General features: G+C 39.0%; 1 protein-coding gene across 3 annotated transcripts in view; it reads left to right on the forward strand.

The window, feature by feature from the left end:
• L3MBTL4 (L3MBTL histone methyl-lysine binding protein 4) overlaps window positions 1-22740 on the forward strand; it is a 511255-nt gene that overhangs the window by 361637 nt on the left and 126878 nt on the right. For all 3 annotated transcript variants that reach the window (XM_072604270.1, XM_072604272.1, XM_072604271.1), the window contains one exon: window positions 965-1035. In XM_072604270.1, the coding sequence (XP_072460371.1) occupies window positions 965-1035 (71 nt within the window). The remainder of the gene's footprint in view (window positions 1-964; window positions 1036-22740) is intronic.

The following is a 22740-nucleotide window of genomic DNA, read 5'->3' on the forward strand; positions in this document are numbered from 1 at the left end:
TATGAAGAGTAGGAGAAGGAAATGGGCGTATCCAGCCTGGTAAAGAGAACCATGATAGCTATGTTTATATATTTGAAGAACTGTCTTACAGAAAAAGAATTCCAAGTTATCCTTCACCCAGTAAGATAAAACAAGAACGGTGAGTGGAAAATACAGAGAGGCTTCACTTTAAGTTTAACATAAGAAAAAAAAAAAAACTTCCTAGTAAGTATGAGCTCCCCAGCAGTGTTAGGTACTGCTTCTGGAGGTGGTGAGTTCCCTGGCATTGGAGGTTTTGAAGGAATGGCTACATGACCGATGAGACAGTAGGGAGTGGAGGGAATTAAGTAAATAGTGTCAAAATGTTGTTAACATAAGAAAAATAAATTTATGATTTTGTTAAGCAATCACAACATGCAAATCAATTAAAATGGGTCAGCTTCCTGCCTACTTAGAATAATACTACATATTTAACTACCTCATATATTTTTCCTATTACTTTACATCTTTTAAAGTCTGCTAAGCCAAGTTGTAATAATATTTCATGATCAAAGAGTTGTAAAATTAGACCCTGCAAGATTCTGCAGTGCTGCAAAAGTAAAGAATGCTCTGTGATTCAATAACTCAACTAAAACCCCTATTTTCTAATTTTTCTAGCACCTTGTTATTACCATCTTTTTAGCAACAAATTCTAAAGCTGTTAGTAGCAATTGGAGCTCATCTTAGGTTCTAAAGAATGTAGTTCCCAAATTTTAGGTGACTTTTACCTTTGACCATACAAGCGTTTCAACATTTCAGCCTAGTCCCTGAATAAAACTGTTTTCTTGGCCTGGAAAAAAAAATTCAAGAAAAAAATTAATGCAGCAAAATATTTTAATTCAGTCCTGTTTAGCCTGTGGTGTTTATTTAGTTTCATGCTGCTACCAAGATTTATTCCCACCTCACAGGATAATGAACCTAGATTTTATTTCTGTTCTTTGCCCAGACTTGTACAGCAGGCAAAGTGTCTGACAATCAAAGGAAAAGAAGATATTGACTTGGATAATTTGTTCAGAGGTAAAAACAAAAAAAAAATGCTTTTTTATGGGGAATTTCTTGGAGTTTTTGTTTGTTTGTTTGTTCAACTGTCTTACTGAGCTCTGTGGTGGAAAGAGCCATTAGACTGGGAATAGGAGATGTAGCTTCCTGCTCTACTTCACCTTCTGAGGAATCAAGCCAGGTTGGAGCTTCAGTTTCATAATAAAATAAGGATATTGGTTTTTAATCTTTAGATGATCTCTAAGGGCCCTTTCAACTACAAAATTCTACAGTGGTTCTACCATGGCTCACACTGAGATGAGTAAGAGTGTCAAACTGCATAGTCTTTTAAACAGGACCATGAGAGTGAAGTCATTCATGATAACAGCGACATATACATACGTACACATAGAGCACTACAACCAGAATGTCTCTGATGTTATTGCAGTGTGTGAGGACTATAGCATTGTACATGTAACCTCATCTATCCGGTGACTTCTGAGGTACCTTCCAGTGCTAAAATTCCCTGAAGCTATGGTGCTAGTTTAGAAAGGCAGATAAGAATATACTTGCCTTAAAAAAAATAAACTCTTGAATGCAGGTGGATGTGTTTCTGGGTATCTTCAGAAGATATTTTTGTTGAATTCTCTTTCCAGTCAGGGCTCAATAAAAACATATTTGTGTGTATCACTCTTCATATTAGCTTAACAAATCAATTTCAATTTATGTAGCTTTAATTCAAATGATGATGAAAAATATAATTGATATTGCAGTATTTCATATATATATGTATATATGATATTGCAAAACACTTGTGTAGTTATCACTCATCTGAACCTCACAACAGCACTGTGAAGTAAGTACAACAAGCATTATCTTCATTTTAGAGAGGAAACTGAGACTTACAAAGGCTCAGTAATCTGCCCAAGGTCACACAGCAAGGAAGTTTTAGAAAAGGAAGTCCTACACAGGTCCCTCCTCACTCTGAATCTAGCACTCGGACCACTCCACCATGCTGGTCACTTAAAGCCATTTTTATATCATCATTAATTAATCAGCACTTTTGTCCCTTTAGCTGAAGTGGATTTCTACCCTATTTGTATCTCCTGGAGCTCCATAGGAAACCTTTCCCTGCTATTGTAGATGGAAATGAGATGCAAAGTTTTCTGCTGGTTTAACCTAGAGTGTATTGAAATTAACACAGCTGTGTAGTTTGGCATTTCCCTTTCAGGAAGGTAATACCCATTAGACTTTTCTGAGGAGAAAAAGAAAGTGTACTTGGCAGTCATTGAACGAGAGGGCTGGGATTCCTGTGAGCATGCTAGCCTATTTCTGCTCATCACAGTAGGGAGTGTAGCACAGCTTGTGGTCCAGGGAACAGCTCTTGATTGCATCCCAGACACAAGGAAGAAAATGGAAGGCTGATAAATACTGTGGCTCTATTATGCACAGATACGTGCAGGAGCACGCGCACACACGCACACACGCACACACACACACACATTCCTCTCTCTAAAGCAGAACAACTTGTATATATAGCTGAGTGGAGATTGGAACCTTGTTTTCTCAAATGAACTGTAAAAAAAAAAAAAGGAGTATGGTCTCTTGCTAAAACCTCAAAGCCCTTTTCTTTGAAAAGTACCATTTCTGAAAACAATATAAAGGATGTTAAAAAAGAAAGTTCTAAATCAGTTTTCCACAAGGTTTGGAATATCTCAACAGAGTAATTATATGTTTTTATTAAAACGTGCAAACACGTGGGCACATGCACGCAAACACCCAAACCTTTTTTACAATTCACATAGTAAATGTAGTAATGAGGATAATCCCTATAAATAGAAAAATATATTTGCATAATGTGAAAAATGAAATCTATTTTAATTATTCACTACATACTTGTCTCTATCACTTTAAAAAAAAAAGAGGCAAATTTTTGGCCATATGTTTTTTCTTTTCTCCAGGCATTTACTATTTTCTTTGGTTTGAATATTTTAAGATCCTAGATCCACAGCTCTATGCTAAGAATTAAAAATGATTTTGAGGGTACTTTGATGGGTTCATGAGAACATTTGGCTTGATATCAGGGGACCTGGGTTCATATCACAGCTTTGCTTCTTAATACTTATGTGACCTTGGGCAAGTCTCATAACCTCTCTGGGTATCAGTTCCTCATCTTTTAAAATGAAAAGATTAGATTAAATGGCTTCTAAGATTTCTTCCAGCACTAAATCTGTTATCTTCCTGGCTCACATGTACAGAAGTAGAGGCTAATGGTATCCAGGGATGGAAGTCATTTAGCATTGTATTCTCTGCCTGTGGTCATGCTAGTAAGCCTTACTTTTTTGTCTAACCCAAATGCCTTTTAGTTCAACTTAATTTTATTTTTTATAATTTCCCCCACTTCCTCTCCCAGATAATAGTAAATGCTGGTGCCTTCATTAGTTCTTAGAATACTCCTTTTCCCTTGTATTAACTTGTGAAAGGGGACATAATTTCTGTCTCTGTTTTTCTGAACACAATTTTTATAATCAGGCAGAGTTTTTGTTTGTTTTGTTTTTACTTTTGAGGTTTTTTTGGATTGAAAAAAAACAAACCTGTTTTTTCATAGGGGTAGGAAACACTGGGTAAGGAGATTCCCTCTAGCAGTGTGCAGATCAATATCTTCTCTGTACTTTATAATCAAAGGGAAATTACCTAGAACCCTGAGAACTTAAAAAACTTGCCTACAGTCACATAGCCATGTACTTAAAAGGTAGGACTTCAAGCAAGGTCATCCCTATTGTGAGCCTGGCTCTCTCTCAGCTTCATCATGATTACTTCTTTACGTCATTAATTCTTTTTTAAAATTTTTTTCTAAACAATATTTTATTTTCCTCTCGAGGTGGGGGGAAATTAGAGTGTCTATTTATTCTTCTCCTTGAAATGCTTTTCACTTAAAATTGTTTTTTTTTCACCTTATGCATATTTTAAATTTTGAGTTACACATTTTTTATTCCTAAAGCAGTTCATTCACAATAGTAGCTGGACTTGGCAGGTATTATAAAAAATTGCTGAAATGCTACCAGATTTTCAGCCTGGTATAGTTTGAAGAAAATCAGAATCAGTGCTCTTTCTTTTCTCACAAAAAAAAATTGTATAAAAATAGCTTTACACACATGAAAATTTTAATTAGGTTCAGGATTGTAAGGAATTAATTAAGAAAGCTGGGTTTTGAGAAGGGAGTTTTGGTAGCAAAATGGACAGAAGCAATCTGAAATTCAAAAATAAAGAAGTGCCACCCACTCCTCCTGCCAGAAGGTAATAGCTAAAGTAATTGAGAGGTTTATCTAAGGTAAACATACCATCAAACCTGATAGCTACATGTAGGCTGAAAGGATATTCACGATAGCTATTTATTATTTTCTTTGCCAGAAGAATGGAAAGGATTTCAGTATCTTACTTGGAGATTGTGTTATGCTAGTTGCACACCAGTTACATTTGACCACATCACCACATAGAACAATTCTTTGGGTTATACTTGGAATTTTATTACATTCTCCATTCTGTTTCCTAGATTTGTCCAAAAACTGCTCCAGAGTGAATTAATACATACTCATCAACTTAGAACACAAATTGTGTATATCTGTAAAAGAGTCCAGTTGTATTCATGAGTCTTTTAGGGTTCTGCTCTATTAGAAGTCCCCTTCCATTCTGCCAATAACAGCAGTATTGATGCTACAAGTTACTTAGCTCCTTAGTGACAGTCAACAAACTACATCATTCTTTTCATTGTTGCTTTTCCCCAGTGATGAAACAGAAGGCCATGTTCATGTACTTCTTGCTAATTCATAAATAGTATGTTAGTGGGTGCACCCACCTCTCTACTAATTTGAATAATTCTCAAAGAAAATTGATTTGAGAACGTGAATAGCTTGGCGATGATTTGTGTTTGGGTGTATGTGTGTCTATGGGGAGGGTTTGTTAAAATGTCTGATGGATGTTGTATGACCTGCCTGACTATTGCCACTAAATCATTTGCTTGCTAGTTTACTGCCATAGCTTCTTGAGTTTTCTACCTATACCATCAAATAGTCATGAAAACTACTTTTCAGAAAATGGGAATTGGGAGAAAGGATATTATGTCTATAAATTTGGAGCTTCTGTTATCATGGGTATGGAATTCTGGTACAATGATATTGACACTTCTAAAATTTAAACTTAGTTGGAGGATATTGGAATTGTTGGGTTGACCATAAAGAGAAGCATCAAAAATTTTATTTATTGCTAATAATTATAAGTTTTGTCATAACTGATTTTGATTTCTTCCACGTGGAGACTCCCCTCACTGAAGCAAACAGCTCTTCTATAACTGTGTATAATTTTATAAGTATGAATTATCATTACTGTCTTATTATCTGTTATCATATTTTATTGTCACTGTAATTTCTCTTTTAACTTTAGTTAACAAGCAGTACAGTTAAGTGTGTTGAACAATGTGCTATGAGCTAGGGATAAAAAAATATTCAGTGAAAGAATCTACTCTGAAGGAGCTTAGATTTTAATGGAGGTGATAATGTGTGTGTGTGTGTAAAGATAGATAGCTAGATAGAGAGATAGATTGATTTGTACCTATCCATCTATCTATATCCAGAGACCATGTAAGAAGAGAATACAAGGAGACCAGGTGGGTTGGGGTGGAGTGGAATATTAAGTTGTATTTTGAATATGTTATGTTTGAGATGTCTCTGGGCCAATTTTTAAAAACCTGTTCTCCTTCACTAGTTAATGACATTTACACATTAGAAATATAGCTTGGCCCTGGAGGGGGAATATCACATCAGGGAGAGGCAAAAGGCAGTGGAGAGGGATGAACTGCCCTGGGAACCCTTGATAGTTTCAGGGGTATGGGAACCTCAGGGGTATAAGTCTCAGGTTGAACCATTAGAGGTAAAGGGGGTGACGTAGTACCAAAGCTCAGGGCAAAGACTGGGGTTGAATATATAAATATGGACATGGATATATCTAAATGGTTATGGATATATCTATAGATAGATTTGTGAGTCATCAGAAGAGATTAAACCCATGGGAGTTGATGGAGGGGTACAAGATAAAGGGAGATAGAAAGAAGGAATATGGGGAGAGAATAATAACAGACTTGGGAAGCAAAAGTTTGGAATTGCTGTAGTGAGACCTCACTTCAAGTTGGATAACATGGATTTATAATATACCCATTCAGTAATTTTCCAGCTCCATTGAGCAGTACGTGGAATTAAGGAAGTGGATTGTTTGTGGGGAGGATTCTAGAACTAAGACTTGGCAAGGGATGGTAGGATAAGAGATTGGGCAATAGAACTGAGTTGGCTAACTTATAGGTTTGAAATTGGAAAGGGAGAAAAGTGAATGAAGAGAAGGTAAGGCCAGGAGGAGATACTGGGGGATTAGAGGTCTTATGAGAGCAAAGAATAGATTTAGGAGGATTGAAGTACAAGGGAGAGATGGAGTGAGAAGAGCTCTTAGTCAGGTAGAGGAGTATCAGAGTTTTTGATTAAGGAAGTGTGAAGTGAACAGTCATCAACTGACAAACATACCAATCCCGAAAGAATAGCAAAAAAAGAAATTGTATATAAAATCATGAACTTTTAAATGTAAAATAATGTAATGAACTTTTTAATTCCTTCCATTCTTCCTTTCTTCCATTCTTTCTTCTTTCCTTTCTTCCTTCTGTCCATCCTTTCCTCCCTCCTTTCCTTCTGTCCTTCTTTCCTTCTTCCCGCTTTCCACTAACAATCCCTCCCCCCCCCCAACACACACGCAATGATAATCATTCCTTGTAAAAAAAATATGTATAGTCAGTCTGGACATGGTCACCTAGACCTTCAGTCCCGGCTCCTGGGGAGGTTGAGACTGGTGGAGGTGCATCTCTTGAGCTCAGGAGTTCTGAGCTGCAGTAGGGCTAAACCAATTGGTGTCCATACTAATTCTGAGACCAATGGGGGGACTCCCTAAAAATGGAGGGCCAACAAGATGCCTGAGAGATAAACCAAACCTTAATGGAAATGGATGAGGTCAAAGCTTTTGAAGTCAATTAGGAGTGGGATCAAACCTATGAGTGGCTACTGCACTTCCAGCCTGGATGACATAAACCCAGTTGTTTTAAAAAAAACTATTTTTATGTATAATCAAGCAAAAGCAATCAATACATCAGCTACGTCTGAAAATAGTGTTTTTCTGCAAATCCTGCATCAAGTACATGCCCAAAATTCTGCAGGCCCTCCTTTTGGAAAGTACTCCTCTGGCTATCCAATCTCATTTCATTCTCTCTGTTACTCTCACCTCCTTTTCCAGCTGTATAATTCAATTCATCTAAGAAGTAATACACACCTTCCATGTTGAAGTCGCATACTATACAAACAGAAAGATGAATCCCAGCATTTAGGAGTTTACTTTCTCCAGAAGGTGACTGGGGGTGGGATGGGTTACAACACCTAGGTATAACGTGAACAATGTGAGGGGAGTGCTTTTATGCCACTTTTCACTCACAGGATATTGGTAAAATGCTGTAATCTGCCAATGCCCACCATGAGGCTTTCTTTTGTCCTTATTTCTCCTAATTCCACTTCTTCTGTATTCCATAGTTCAGCACCATTTTGTCACAGTACTTAGGATAACATCACCTAGCAAAATGATTGACTTACACTGTGAGGAAACTTGTAGAATTTTCAGGGTTTTTCCAGATGTTATAAACTGTAGGATTGTATTTTCCAAGGACTCAAATCTCTGCAGAGAGATTAGTGTTCTCTGCAGAGCAGTATTCTTGATTTAGTCAGTAAGTCAATAAACCAGCATTTCTTAAATACCTAAGATGGGCTAGGTACTTTGTTATAAGCTACGGATGTGAAGGTGATTTAAGGCTTCTCTTGTCAAGGAATTTGCTTTTTAATGGGAGGTGAGGGATAAGACAGTTCTTGGAGAGGCTTTCAAACTAATTACTAGTGAAATAAAAAGCTACTTTTCAGTACTTGGGATCTTTGTCATGTAAAGATTTGGATCATTTGTTATACCTAAAAATGAAATTTAGTGGGTAGCATTTTATGTGTTGGGATGGATAGATCAAAAAGCAAAATGGAAGGTCATAAAAGTACTTTGATGACATTTACAATTAAGTTGTTTTTCTCCAATATTAAGGAAAGAAAATAAAGAGAAACTAGCCTAGAAATATATAGTGTATATTCTAAATGTTGACCAAAAATTTTCAGTGGTTATTACAAAACACTGAGGTGCTGTAAAAGTGCACAACCATCGTTCAGTAACAGGTGTAGTACTATTATTTTATTATGGCAAATAAGTTAACCTATCCCCAATACTACTGTCTTGAAGAAAGCCTTTTCTCTTCCTTAGAGATTAATCCAGATATTAATAACTTTCAAAAAATAGTTGAAATATGCTTGTTTCATATAGTGATACTCCAAATTAGATATCTGATAAAAAAAAAATCTTCACACATCACTTTCTTTCCCAGAAACGTTCAGGTATTTTCCATGGTCTAGTGAATAAAATGCAAACCACTTATTCCACCCTTTAAAGACTTCTACATTCTGCTTCCCACTTAACGCTTCCAAGTTTATTTCAAAATACTCTCTTTCATATCAGTAGCAGCATCAGTTCCCTGATCATGTCTTTCTTTATTCTGTTTCTCTATATTTTCCTGCCCTCTGCACCCCAAACAGCAGTGCTTGGAACAGACATCCTTCACATCTATGCCTACTGAAACCTGTCTTTTCCTTCAAAAAACAGCTTAGATACCACCCTTTCCATAATCTTTTCTTGACCTCCACCTTGGTCTCTGCAACTCAAAGTGAATCCTCTATTCTCAAAGCTCTCTTTGGCCTTTCCTATGTACTTAATAGAGGCGGTGATGGTGTGTGTGTGTGTACATATGCATGTACATATATACATGTGTGTGTACACATATATGTATATGACAACGTTGTCAGACAGTAATAGAAATGGGGATTATTAACCTGTATGTAAGGATCCCCTGGAGTGGCATGTTGACTTAGAAAACCACATGTTAACATTAAATATGTTGTATTGTATTTTTATTTATTTTGTTGAATATTCCCCAATTACATTTGAACTTGGTTCAGACTGCAGTCAGGAAAGTTGTGGGCTGCATGCAATCTGTGGACCATACATGTGACACCTCTGGTATAGTGATGAGAACCAGTCTGAGAGTCAAGAAGACCTGCGATTGAGTCTTATTTCTGATATGTGATGGGCAGATCATTTCACCTGCTAGTGCCCCAGACAGTTCTCTGTGATTATACATGACAAAATGGTTGGTGATAAATAGATGAGACATTTATTCAAAGTACTTACTATGTGCTGGGCTTTGTGCTGAGCACTGGGGATCTAAAATAAGAAAACAAGATGGTCTCTCCTCTAAACAATCTTACATTCTAAGGAGAAAGACAGCAAATAAAAAGAAAATAGGAAGTGAAAGATGGGGGGGGGGGCAGGTTATACTACAGTAGGTAGGTAAGTGGGAGGGAAATGAAAAGCACATCTGAGATTTCTGGTAATATGGCCTTATGGGCAGTCATGAAGTTGACCTCCGAGGGTAGAGTTATCCTGGGGCAAGACAGCAGATGTGTAGTATGAATGAAGAGGGCTCTTAATTGGTAAGGGAAATTTCTGGGACTTACCTATATCAGTGAAATCACAAGGGGAGAGAGACAGAGAGAGAGAGGGAGAGAGAGAGAGGGAGAGGGAGAGAGAGAGAGAGCAAGCGAGCAAATCCAATTATAGTTTGGAGGCTCCTAGAATGCAAGGAATGAGGAACTTTTTTTTCATCTCTGATGCCTTGCACATGGTAGGTTCTTCAGTATTTGGATTGAACTGAATGACATTTCATTTTTATAAGAGATTTGTGCTTTTTTGAGATGTCCTAAATTACCAGTAATAATAATGTCCTTGCACGAAGTCCTCAACCAACGACTGTTGAGAAGGGGGTAGTTAGGTGGGCCCAAAGGTTAAAGTGGAATGTGTGGGTTACCTCCAGCCAAGTTAGGGATGGGGGAAAGTAGGGGCAGGTGAACGTCCAGATGAAAGTGGCTATCTCTTGCATGGTAGGAATCTGGAAACCAGAGATTTGGGAATAAGTTGGGGATGGGGATAAGTTTTCCAAGGCCAGTTCGTGCTGGTCCCTCAAGATGTCCCTTGGTGGAGTGAGGCAAGTGAAGGTAAGGTCCTCATTTCCCTGCCATGGTGGCTACTAACATTGGTCTGTTTTCAGGCTGGAACAAGAGAATTAATGTAATAGAAGTAAGAAAACTTCAAAATAAGGGTATATGTTTTTTCAATGTATAGATGTTAATTATTATCTTTGTTTAGTAAAGTCATAATTTTATTTGAAACATTTGCTTTATTTCATAGTATTAACTCAATAGCTCAGTTCCATTGTTTGTTCCTCATTCTTGTTTAATGACAAGTCATCATTGTTCTTGGAAACAGTTTTTACACATGGAGCTTTAGAAAGGGTGGTTCCCTAAACCACCTAGAACATAAAGCTGGCCTTTCCTCAGTAAAATAACACTAACAGTAGTGATGATGATGATGATGATGATGATGATGATGATGATGATGATGATGACGTCCCTGTCTCCAGCCTCTGTCGTACAAATCTGAAGCAAGTAGGGTCATTTATTTCAGCTATTGTTGTTCAGTCCTTCAGTTGTGTCTGACTCTTGGTGACCTCTGGGCCAGCTGTTCATGGACTTTTCTTGGCAAAGCTTCCTTCTCCAGTTTTATGTGGGCAGGGATTAAGTGACTTGCCCAGGGTCTTACAGCTAAGTATGTTTGAAGCCTGATTGGAACTTAGGTCTTCCTGACTCCAGGCCCAGGGCTCTCTATCCACTGAGCCATCTAGTTGCCCCTTTAGCTATTAGACCTTCTATTACTTTTAGAGGGCACTGCACAGCTATACTTCTACACCTTTTTTATAAGTGAAAATGATATTCCTGTAGATTTTCAGGAGTAGAAAAAAATGTGGTTTCTCCTTTTTAACTATATCCTTGAGTTTTAAAAAGCATAAACGTTACTGACAAAGTATTATTGAAACTCAAAAGTGGAAAGAAGCTTGGTGGAAAAAGGAAGAATATTTGGGTAAAAATAAACTTGCTTAATAAGTAGATAACATATTTTTGGGTTATGAGGTTTGAGAGACTGTCAACTCTGGAAACTAAATTCTGCATTGCCGAGTCTGGTGTGATGTGGGCAGTCAACACTACAAGTTTTCTCCAAGTGTTCTAAAAATATTCTTAACTCTCTGTCTCTGCTATATCCTTTCCTCCAACCCAACTTCTCCTTAGTTACTTTGTAGAGCAGTCTTTCCCATCATCCTAGATGAGATATGTAATCAATACCTGAGACATGGTCCTTTAATGTCACCAGTTATAGGATATTTGGTCCCCCGAGGCTTAACTTGATTCTAGTCAGATATTAAGTCCTCATGTTGGATGAGTTTGTCAAATGTTCTAAACCTTGGAAAGGTGTCTTAATTTGTGGCCAGAATTGCCCTCCAACTTTCCAACCAAATGCTAGGTCTTCTTTCTTCAAAATCCGCGTGTGATGCCAGGAAGCTAAACTAAACGTCCACTGTGTCCTATCAGGCAGAGTGATATAAAGCCACTATGACGGTCTCCTTTCTCATTCCATTCCCCTATGATGTGCAGATTTGAAGGGAGGGGACATGTTTCTACTTAGCCTTTGAAAACTCTTTAAGAATGATATAGAAGGCTACCTGGCAAAGATACCCTATCCCTCATTCATTACTCCTTTTGGTACAAATAAAAAAAGTCACCTTCCTATTCTGTCACCTAATTTTGATGCTAGAAAAAACAAGTCTGCCACTAAAGCAACCTACAGAACAAATATGTTATTGACCTAGAAGAAAAAATCCCCCTGCTCCTCTGATGGACCACAAGTGGTAGACAGTTTGCTCCTTTTGCTGGAGATAGATTTTATAGATTTCTAGAAGATTGGCCTCATGTAGAAGCTCATAAAGGGCAGTTAGGTGGCACAGTGGGTAGAGTGCCAGGCCTAAGGTCCGGAAGACTCATCTTTCTGAGTTCAAATCTGGCCTCAGACATTTACTAGCTGAGTGATCCTGGTCAACTCACTTCACCCTGTTTGCCTCTTTCCTCATTTGTAAAACGAACTGGAGAAATGAAATAACAAAAGACCCTCTAGTGTCTTTGCTAAGAAAACCCCAAAATGTGGTCACGAAGAGTTGAACGTGACTAAAAACAACTGAACAAGAATTGCTCACTAATCTGAAAATTCTTATTTTAAGAAATAGTTCTCTTAGCCTTGAGATTTATAAGAAACATTCAAAAAATATAATTGGTAGAGGCAGCCTTAGGAGCTACACTGAGCCTGCCACAAAAAGAAATTAAGTTAAAAAGGAGAAGATTTCTTAATGAAAGAATTTAAAGCACGTTAGTGAGACAAATTGTAGCATCCCTAAAGGCCATTCAGCATCACATGGATTCCCACTGAGCCTTCTTAGGCCCATATCACTTCTTGCTGAGATTAGAGGGGAACAAGTCTCTAAGACGCTCACATCTAACATCCTATATGTGTTCAGGAAAGACAATTTAGGATGATGCCTTGAAACTGTATTAACAATCCTAGAAGTCTTATCATTCAGATTCTTGGACAGTCAGCAGGTCAGATTTCTAATCTGAAGTGTGTCAGATTCTCATAAAACTCATATTCCTGAGAAGAAGATGTTGAAAATAATTGTTCGCAACATAGTCAGGAAGCTTTGTTAGCATTTAGTCTGTTCTGTTAGGTGAGTTGATGGAGCTAAAGCACTTTTTAAAAAAATTTAGATAATAGTTTTACAGATAATTAATTTTCCATAAATACGGAACATGGAATATTTCTGTACAGTGTGAAAATAAATGTGTGCTAACATGGCTTGGGCTCTGTGGGCCACATGTCAGTCAGAGATTCTGTTGAGTCACAGTGAATTCGGTGCACCTCTTGTTGTCATAGTTACCGTTGCCTTGTGGGCTACATTGTGTGTCACTTATGTGTGGTACTTTATTTACTAGGAAAGACTGCAGTTTTATCTATTATTCACATTGTTCTTTCTCATTCACTCTTTTACCTTGCTCTTCTGCCTTGGTTTTTTCCCCTTTGAAGGAGAGATTTGTATAATTCCACACGGCATTTACAGCATAAAGATCCAACATTATTTCTCCTTCAAAACTGACTGATAAGGTTTTGGTGGCTACAGCGTACAGAGAAAAATCATAGTACAGCATCTGTGCTAGCTGCCCATCAGAAATAAGGTTCATTCACATTAGTAGGAGCTTTTGTTCAGCCTCTGGAAGATCAGAACTTTAAATATGAATAATTGTAAGCAAAGGAATTAAAGGAATTGATAAAGAAGTTAAGACAGTGGAACTGAGTATGTGTGTGTCGCTATTCTTGCTAACTTTGAGTAACAGGATAGCATTTGTTTCATATTTTAAAGGAAGGAGGTTATCTGTCAAATGCCAGCCCTTCATCACCATATTAGGGACTCTGATTTTTCCAGTGGTGTGGAGTGGTACCACGAATCTCTTTTAGATGCTAACCTTCAAAGAGAATTTTTCTCAACACAGAATTGTCAAATGGAGTGTCCCATGATGGCCTTGGTCTCATTACATTTATGCTTATTAGGCCATAATAACAGAATCACAGAATTTGGTAGAGGAAAACCTTAGTAGCCTTCTAGTCCAACAAATACTGAAAGGTATCCCCCTTTAATGTCCCTTAATGTGGATATCAGTTGAGCTAAGCAACCCAGTCTCAGAACAGCCTGGGTCAATGGAAGGAGTCCCAAGGGAGTTTTAGGGGTCTTGTTCTTTGCTTTGAGCTGCTTAACATTTTTACCAATGCCTTGGATGAAGGCATAGATATCATACTTACCAGATTTGCAGTGACACGAAAGAGTGATATCTAACATGGATGACCAAGTCAGAATGCAAAATGATCCATCAGGTTAGCAAAGTGGGACCAGACTTCATAAGATGAAATTTAATTGGGAAAGTGTAAGATTTTACATTTTGCTTCAAAAAATCACCAACACAAAAGTACAAGATAAGGAAGTTGTGGCTGGACAACAGCTCATTTGAATAAGTTTTAGAGGGTTGGGGGGCGGAGCCAAGATGGCGAAGTAGAACGACACACATACACATAGCTCCGAACCCACAAACCACAGAACGGCAGAGGGGACTAACCCAGGGCGAAATCTGCACCCAGAGACCACGGAATATTGGAGCGAGGGAGATTTCTGTTCTGGAGAGACCTGCAAACCTCTAGCGGGGGGTCCTTCGCACCAGGGACTGGGCGCCGGGGCGGGAAGAAGAGAGCAGCCCTACCGTGGCAGCGACACCGTGAGAAAAAGATCCGAGAGGGCTATGGGACGGAATCTCCAGCGGCCACGCGGGTCCCCCCACCCACAGAGGGACCTGCAAACCTCTCACAAAAGGTCCGTCGCGCTGCAGACACGGTGCCCAGCCCGGACCTGCGGCGGCGACGGCTCCGAGAGACACAGTTCTGAGAGGGATCCGGAGGCGGGATCTTCAGCAGCTGCACGGGCCCCCCACCAACAGGTGACTGACGGGGGTAGGTGAGAGAGTCTCTTTGGCGGGTTGAGAGGGGAGTGAGGTGCCCCCATGGCTCGGGCCCCCCTGGGAGGTGGGGGCTGAGAGGCGGCTGCGGACGGGGGCTCCCCAAACGGGCAGGAGCCTGGATCCATTGTGGAAGGTCTGTGCATAAACCTCCTGAGGGAATTGAGCCAGAGAGGTGGCCCTGCCCCTGACCTCAGCACCTGAACTTAATTCTCACACTGAATAGCAGCCCTGCCCCCGCCAAAAATCCTAAGGTGGGAAGCAGCATTTGAATCTCAGTCCCCAAACGCTGGCTGGGAGGACCAGGAGGCGAGGTGGGTGTGAGGAGAACATTCAGAGGTCAGGCCACTGGTTGGAGAAAATGCCAAGAAAAGGGAAAAGAAATAAAACTATTGAAGGGTACTTTATCGGAGAAAAAAAACTTCCTCCCTTCCTTTCTGATGGGGAGGAACAATGCTTGCCATCAGGCAAAGACACAGAAATCGAGGATTCTGTGTCCCAGCCCACCCAATGGGCTCAGGCCATGGAAGAGCTCAAGAGGAATTTTGAAAATCAAGTTAGAGAGGTGGAGGAAAGACTGGGAAGGGAAATGAGAGGGATAAGGGAGAAGCATGAAAAGCAGATCAGCTCCCTGCTAAAGGAGAACCAAAAAAATCTTGAAGAAATTGGCACCTTGAGAACTAGCCTAACTCAGCTGGCAAGGGAGGTGCAAGGGGCCAATGAGGAGAAGAATGCTTTCAAAAGCAGAATTAACCAAATGGAAAAGGAGATTCAAAAGCTTACTGAAGAAAATAGATCTCTCAAATCTGGAATGATACAGATGGAAGCTTTGGACTTTTCGAGAAAGACAGATATCTCAGAACATACCGCGCAGATTCGAAAAATGGAAGATAATGTGAAATATCTTATTGGAAAAACAACTGACCTGGAAAATAGAATCAGGAGAGACAATGTAAAAATTCTGGGACTACCTGAAAACCATGATCAAAAGAAGAGCCTAGACATCATCCTCCACGAAATTATCAAGGAAAACTGCCCTGAGATTCTAGAACCAGAAGGCAAAATAAATATTCAAGGAATCTGCAGAACACCGCATGAAAGAGATCCAAAAAGAGAAACTCCTAGGAGCATTGTGGCCAAATTCCAGAATTCCCAGGTGAAAGAGAAAATACTGCAAGCAGCTAGAAAGAAACAATTCAAGTATTGTGGAAATACAATCAGGATAGTACAAGATCTGGCACCTTCTACATTGAGGGATAGAAGGGAATGGAATAGGATATTCCAGAAGTCAAAGGAACTAGGACTGAAGCCAAGAATCACCTACCCAGCAAAACTGAGTATAATACTTCAGGAGAAAAAATGGTCTTTCAATGAAATAGAAGACTTTCAAATTTTCCTGATGAAAAGACCAGAGCTGGAAAGAAAATTTGACTTTCTAACACAAGAATGAAGAGAACCATGAAAAGGCGAACAGCAAAGAGAAATCATAAGGGACTTACTAAAGTTGAACTGTTTACATTCCTACATGCAAAGACAATATTTATAACTCTTGAAACATTTCAGTATCTGAGCACTGGGTGGGAGTACACACACACACACATGCACACATGCACACATACATAGAGACAGAGTGCACAGAGTGAATTGAAGAGGATGGGATCATATACTAAAAAAAAAAAATGAAATCAAGCAGTGAGAGAGAAATATTGGGAGGAGAAAGGGAGAAGTTATATGGGGCAAATTATCTCTCATAAAAGAGGCAAGCAAAAGACTTATTAGTGGTGGGATAAAGAGGGGAGGCAAGAGAAAAACATGAGATCTACTCTCATCACATTCCACTAAAGGAAAGAATATAATGCACACTCATTCTGATAGGAAAACCTATCTCATAATACAGGAGAGTGGGGGACAGGGGCACAAGCAGGATGGGGGGGAGGATAGAGGGGAGGGCATGGGGAGGAGAATGCAATCCGAGGTCGACACTCATGGGGAGGGAAAGGACCATAAGAAAATAGAAGTAATGGGGGACAGGACAGGATGGAGGGAAATATAGTTAGTCCTATACAACACAACTAGTATGGAAATCATTTGCAAAACTAAACAGATATGGCCTATATTGAACTGCCTGTTTTCCAAGGGGAAGGGGTAGAGAGGGAGAGAGCTAAAGAAGTTGGAACTCAAAGTGTTAGGACCAAATGTAATGTTCTTACCACTGGGTAACAAGAAATACAGGTTAAGGGGTCAAGAAAGCTATCCGGCCCTACAGGACAAAAGAGAAGATGGAGACAAGGGCAGGGAGGGAGGATTGAGGAGAGAGCAGATAGGTCACAGGGGCAATTAGAAAACTTGGGTCGGGGGGGGGGGAGGGGGAAAAAAGGGGAGAAAATTTGTAACCCAAAATTGTGTGAAAATAAATGTTAAAAGTTTAATTAAAAAAAAAAAGTTTTAGAGGGTTGTTTTTGTTGGTGTGGCAGTGCTTTTAATATGCCAACTCATAGTCAGCGATGCGATATGGCAACCAAAAAAGAAGCTAATATAAATTAGCCTTTGTCAAGAAAAATATAACATTAGAAGCGGAGATGTCTGGGTCCTAGAATCTAGCCATTTCCTGCCCTAACCAGATCACATCTGAAATACTGCTTCTTTTTGGGTTGTAACTTGTGAGTAATTTCACTCACAACCTCCCAGGAGTGTTCAGAGAGCAGAGGAGATGATGGAGGACCTTAATATCATTTTCAACGTGCAAGGATCAGTTTGGTGATGTTTAGCCTTGCTAAGAGAAAATTTATGAACTGCCAGGTATTTGAAAGGATGACATAATAGAGAACAAGACCAGAAGCATTGTGTTTCCAGAGAGGCAGAGTTCAACTCCGTGTGAAGAAAAACTTAATAATTAGAGTTTTCTGAAAGGTGAATGAGCTCCTTCATAAGACAGTGAATTTCCCTCTTCATAGGGATCTCTCAGGAGTAGACCGACTCTATTGCTGAGATTACTATTATTGAAAAGGGATCCTCATCCAAAAATGGGTCAGACTGAGGGTCTGCTTTTCTTGTCAGTTACCAGATTCTGTGATTTTTTGAGACTAATGTGGCTCTGCTTTGATTGGTGTTTCATTATTCACCTTTTGTATAATAATAGCTCCTAGCATTAAGGTTTGCAAACCACTTTACGTATTTTATTTCATTGATTTACACATTTTATTTCATTGATCCTCACAATAACTCTGTGAGGTAGATGCTATTATTCCCATTATATAAAAGAGTAAAAAGACTGAGAGCTTAAGGTCACACTCAGACTAGTGTCTGAGACAAGATTTGAACTCAGGTCTTCCTGACTCCCAACTCCAGTAATTGTATCCTTTCTGCCAAGCTGTACTCACCATCTCTAAATTCTTTAACTAGACATTTAGACTTGACCCTGTCTCTTTTAAAAGACCTGAAGTGGTTAACAGAAAAGCACAAATCCCTTACACTCAATGGAAAATATATGCCAAGGCTTGATTTTTGTCTGTTCTCTGTCCACCACAGAAAAGCTACAGAAACTAGAGGAATTTTGCTTTGTGTTGATCATATTGGCAGTAAAGCTTGCATCAAAAACCATTTCAGCATCTCTCACACTCTTATTTGACTTGATGACAGTCTTTCTTTTCTTAAATTGAATCCCTTTCTGCTTGACCTGAAATGTGTCCTTAAAGTGACACTATTGTTGTCTTTCTACTAATGAATTTTGTAAGTCTGGTCCTTTTCAATTTATAGAAATTTGGACATATCTACAAAACCAATACTTTAAAAAAGAGAAAGAAAGAAACCTAAAAGAGTAACACATTTTCCTGTTGGCATGAATGCCTTCAAATAATTGACTGAGCCATTTATGTATGAGGTTGTGCATATAATACTGACTGGTGGGAGAAAGGGAGACTTTGCAAAGACTCAGAGAATGACCTCTTATGACATAAGTAAACATAACATAATACAATATTTGAAACCCTTGTGATTTCATCAGTATGGGTGCTCCATGCACCAAGGATGATCACAGTGTCTTTGAGTCTCAGTAGAAGATCTGAAGTTGCTGTGTCTTAAAAAAAAAAATTCATCATTTAGTGGTCAACCTTTTGCTGATGAGACTCTCTGACCTCAGCTCAGATGATGCTCACAAAGCACTCTACAAGTGCTTTTTTGGGGATTTATGTTCAAAGCTTTTTACAGCTTACAGAGACCTGCTGGAGTGTGGGATTCATGAATATAGACTTTGAGAACCTATAGTAATGGAGCTGTAATGGACACATGATGAAAATAATAATTAATGAAATTATTCTCTCTTCCACCTTGTTTTTATTTAGACTGACAATTAAGGGTGCCAGGGACAGTACCTACATAAAAAACTGTATGCCACATTTTCCAAGTGAATGACCCATTTCTTATGCAGTTTTAAGTCAATTTCTCAGTCTACTCAGGGGCAGCCTGGATTAAGATGCTGGGGCTCTTCTCTCTCCCTCAGATGCTTAGCAACCCATAAGTTGCTGATTTAAGGGATAATTTTGGATTAGTGATGAGCATATTACAATACCCAGAGTTCAGTAAATAAAATGAACGTATCTTGAAATGAATACATAATTTCCCAAGTAAAATCAAATAGCAAAGAAAAAACTTGTCCATTTTGGTGGGAATAATTTGAGTCTTTTTTCTTAGATTTTTATGTTGTCAAAGATTAGGATCACTGAATGTATCAAAAAGTGTCATTACCTTGTAGGGAAAAAAATGACCAGAAAACTGCAGAGAATTTGGATTGGATTAATTGTGCTGTCTGTCCTTCAGTTATAAAGATGATAACAGTAATCCACTTAGCCTCTGTGGCATTTGACACCAGTAACCCCCTCTTGCCCCTGAATATTTTTGCTTCTGTTACTTCCATGTTGCTACTTTCTTTGGGTTCTCCTCCTACCTGGTGTCTTCCCTAGTTAGAGTTTGATCTTCTTGATACGAGGGCTGTATCATTTTTCTATTTATATCCCCATTGCTTAGAATAGTGCTTGACACATATTAAATACTTAATAATTGTTTTTCTCATTCATCCATTTATATTTGTCTGATCATCCTTTCTCAGGTGCCTTTGCACGATCATCATCATCCCTATCCTGCCTCTTCTATGTCTCATAAGGTTCTGCCCCAGGGCCATTTTTCTTTTCTTTCTACTTTCTGTTTTGCTGATCTCATCAGAATCCACCTATCACCTCTGTGCAGAAAATTCTTGAATCTCCATATCAAGTCCTCATCTCTGTCCTGAGCTCCAGACCTTTATCCTCTACTGTCAAGTGAACACCTCAATATGAGTATCCCATAGGCGCTTCAAATTCAGCATATCCAGAACAACTCATTATCTTTCCTCTAAACCCACCCTTCTTCTTAACTTCCTTTTTTTTTTTCTGTTGCGGGGGAAAAGGAATGAGAAAGAAATAAGCATACTTTTACCACCTACTGTATGCCAAATGGTGTGCTAAGTGCCTTTTTACAAATATCGTTTCGTTCCATCTTCAAAAGGACCCTGCAAGGTAGGTGCTACTATCATCCACATTTTACAATTCAGGAAGCTGAGGCAAAAAGAGGTTAAGTGACTTGCCCAGGGTTACACAGCTGGTATCTGAAGCTACATTTGAAATTAGGATTTCCTGATTCCAGGCCCAGCTCTCTATCCACTGTACTGCCAACTGCCTACCCTCCTGGAAGTAACTTAGCTTCCCAACTCAAGAAATATCCTCTCCTCTTTACTCTTTTTAAAACATATCTTATTTTTCTAATTAAATGTAAAAATAATTTTTGACATTCACTCTTTAAAATTTTGATTCTAAATTCTCTGCTCCTTTCCCTCCCCATTCCCTGAGGTGTCAAACAGTTTTATATAGGTTATACATGTGCAGTCATGCAAAATATTTCTATTCTGTATTAGTCACATTGTGAAAGAAAATACAGACAAAAGAACAAAGGAAGTATAAAGTAGTGTGCTTCAGTCTGTGTTCAGACTCCACCAATTCTTTCTCTGAAGGTGGATAGCATTTTTTTCATCATGAATCCTTCTGAATTGTCTTGGGTCTTTGTATTGCTGAAAATAGCTAAGTCATTCACCGTTGATCATTACACAGTGTTTCTGTTTACTGTGTACAGTGTTCTCTGGATTCTGCTCACTTCACTTTGCATCAGTTTGAGTAAATCTTTCCAGGTTTTTTCTGAAAGTATCTTGTTCATCATTTCATACAGCACAGTAGTATTCCATTAATCATATACTACAACTTGTTCAACCATTCCCCAGTTGACGAGTATCCCAATTTTCTGCAACCACTAAAAGAGCTGCTATGAATATTTTTGTACAAATAAGTCCTTTTTCCTTTTTTGAATCTAATTTAATAAAATTTAATTTAATAAATCCCTCTTCTGGAATTTTAATCTCTTTGGGACGTAGTAGGGGTATTGCTAGGTCAAAGGGTGTGCCCAGTTTGATAGCCCTTGGAGTATAGTTACGCATTGCTCTGTAGAATTTCTTTACTCTTAGACACCATCCCCCATGTCCAGTGAGTTGCTGTGTCGTATTGATTCTAACTCTGTACTCCCTCTCATATTTGTCCCCTTCTCTGTACTCATCCCCCAAATGCCCTACCTTAGGTCTTTATTCCTTCCTGGTTTTGAAGCGGAAACTTTCCAGCTGATCTCCCAACATCTATCCTTTTCCCTCTTCAGTCCATCCTGCACGCAGCTGCCATATTCGTATTTCTGAAGCTCAGGTCTGTACTTGTCACTTCCTTACTGGAAGAAGCTGTCGTAGCTCCCTGTTGCCTCTGGATAAAATATACGTTCCTGTAGAGCTAGAGGCCGCTCTTTCCAGGTTGATTTACACATTCCTGCCTCTTACACCAAGCTGCCTTCTTTGATGTTTTCCTCAAACATAGTAGTCTGTCTTCTACCTCTCAGCGTTTTCACAGGCTACCATCCTCCCATGCCTCCCCCCACCCCCCACCCCCAGCTCCTAATTCTAGAATACTCTTCTTTCTCATTTACGTGTGTTGGAATTCCTACTCCCTGCAGGGCCTATTTAAACATTCCCTACTCCCAATTACATTGGGTTTACTTTGTGTATATTTATTTCCCTTTGAACATGTTGAATGTCCATAGTAGAGAGAGTAAGTTTCTTAAGGGCAAAGTATCTCTTTTTTTTGGTTTTGTTTTGTATCTCCAGCATTCAGCATACAGTAGGTGCTTGATAAAACCTTCTTTAATTGAATCTTTTTCTCTAGGAACACAAACTCAACCTAAGCTAACTAAAGGACTGATTAGTAGTCTACTGTTGACTGAACTCATTCACAAAGAAGTATACTAAAAATAATGTTCTGCTGTTCTCACTTCCACCCTTTGAATTCCACTCTTGTTCTGGTTCTAGGAAATGAAACTGCATACATTACCACAAGCCAGAAAATTCAGTCTGTCAAGAACTCTAGACCAGTTTGGAGTGAGGAGTGGATTAGGGTCTGTTTAGTAGACATAGGGTCTCTAGAACCCTTTATAAATCCACCAATCTAAATTCCAGGTAGCTTTGAATCCACATAAATTGGCTGGACATGGATGACAAAATTATTTTGGTGTCAGCGGATTTTACCTCTGGACTCATTCTCACAGTTTGTCTGTCTCTCTCCACTCTTACCTCTGGCAGAAGGGGTCAAAAATGCATTATCACTTTAAGTCACTTAGACTTATTTGAGTTGTTTCTCCCGTAGTGGTTGTAATTTTACACTGTGACATCAACAGTTTTTTCACAGATTCTGAGTTGAGGTATAGTCTGTGGCTTAGGAAGTTTTCTTTATGTAAAGCTATCAGGCTCAACTGTACTCCAGTACTACCAGAGGGTAGCAGTTATAGGAAAACTGATTTCAGCTCAATATAAGGAAAAAGATTCCTAAAAATTAGAGCTGTCCCCAAATAGGCTGCCTTGGTGGGATGAGGAGGGTATTAGATTCCCTGACAGTGGAGGTCTTCAAGTGGTGATTGGATAGCACTTCTTCAGATGTTATAAATGGAATTCAAAGTACATCTACAA

The sequence above is a fragment of the Notamacropus eugenii genome, chromosome 4 (assembly GCF_028372415.1).
Source record: "Notamacropus eugenii isolate mMacEug1 chromosome 4, mMacEug1.pri_v2, whole genome shotgun sequence".
Lineage (NCBI taxonomy): Eukaryota > Metazoa > Chordata > Mammalia > Diprotodontia > Macropodidae > Notamacropus > Notamacropus eugenii.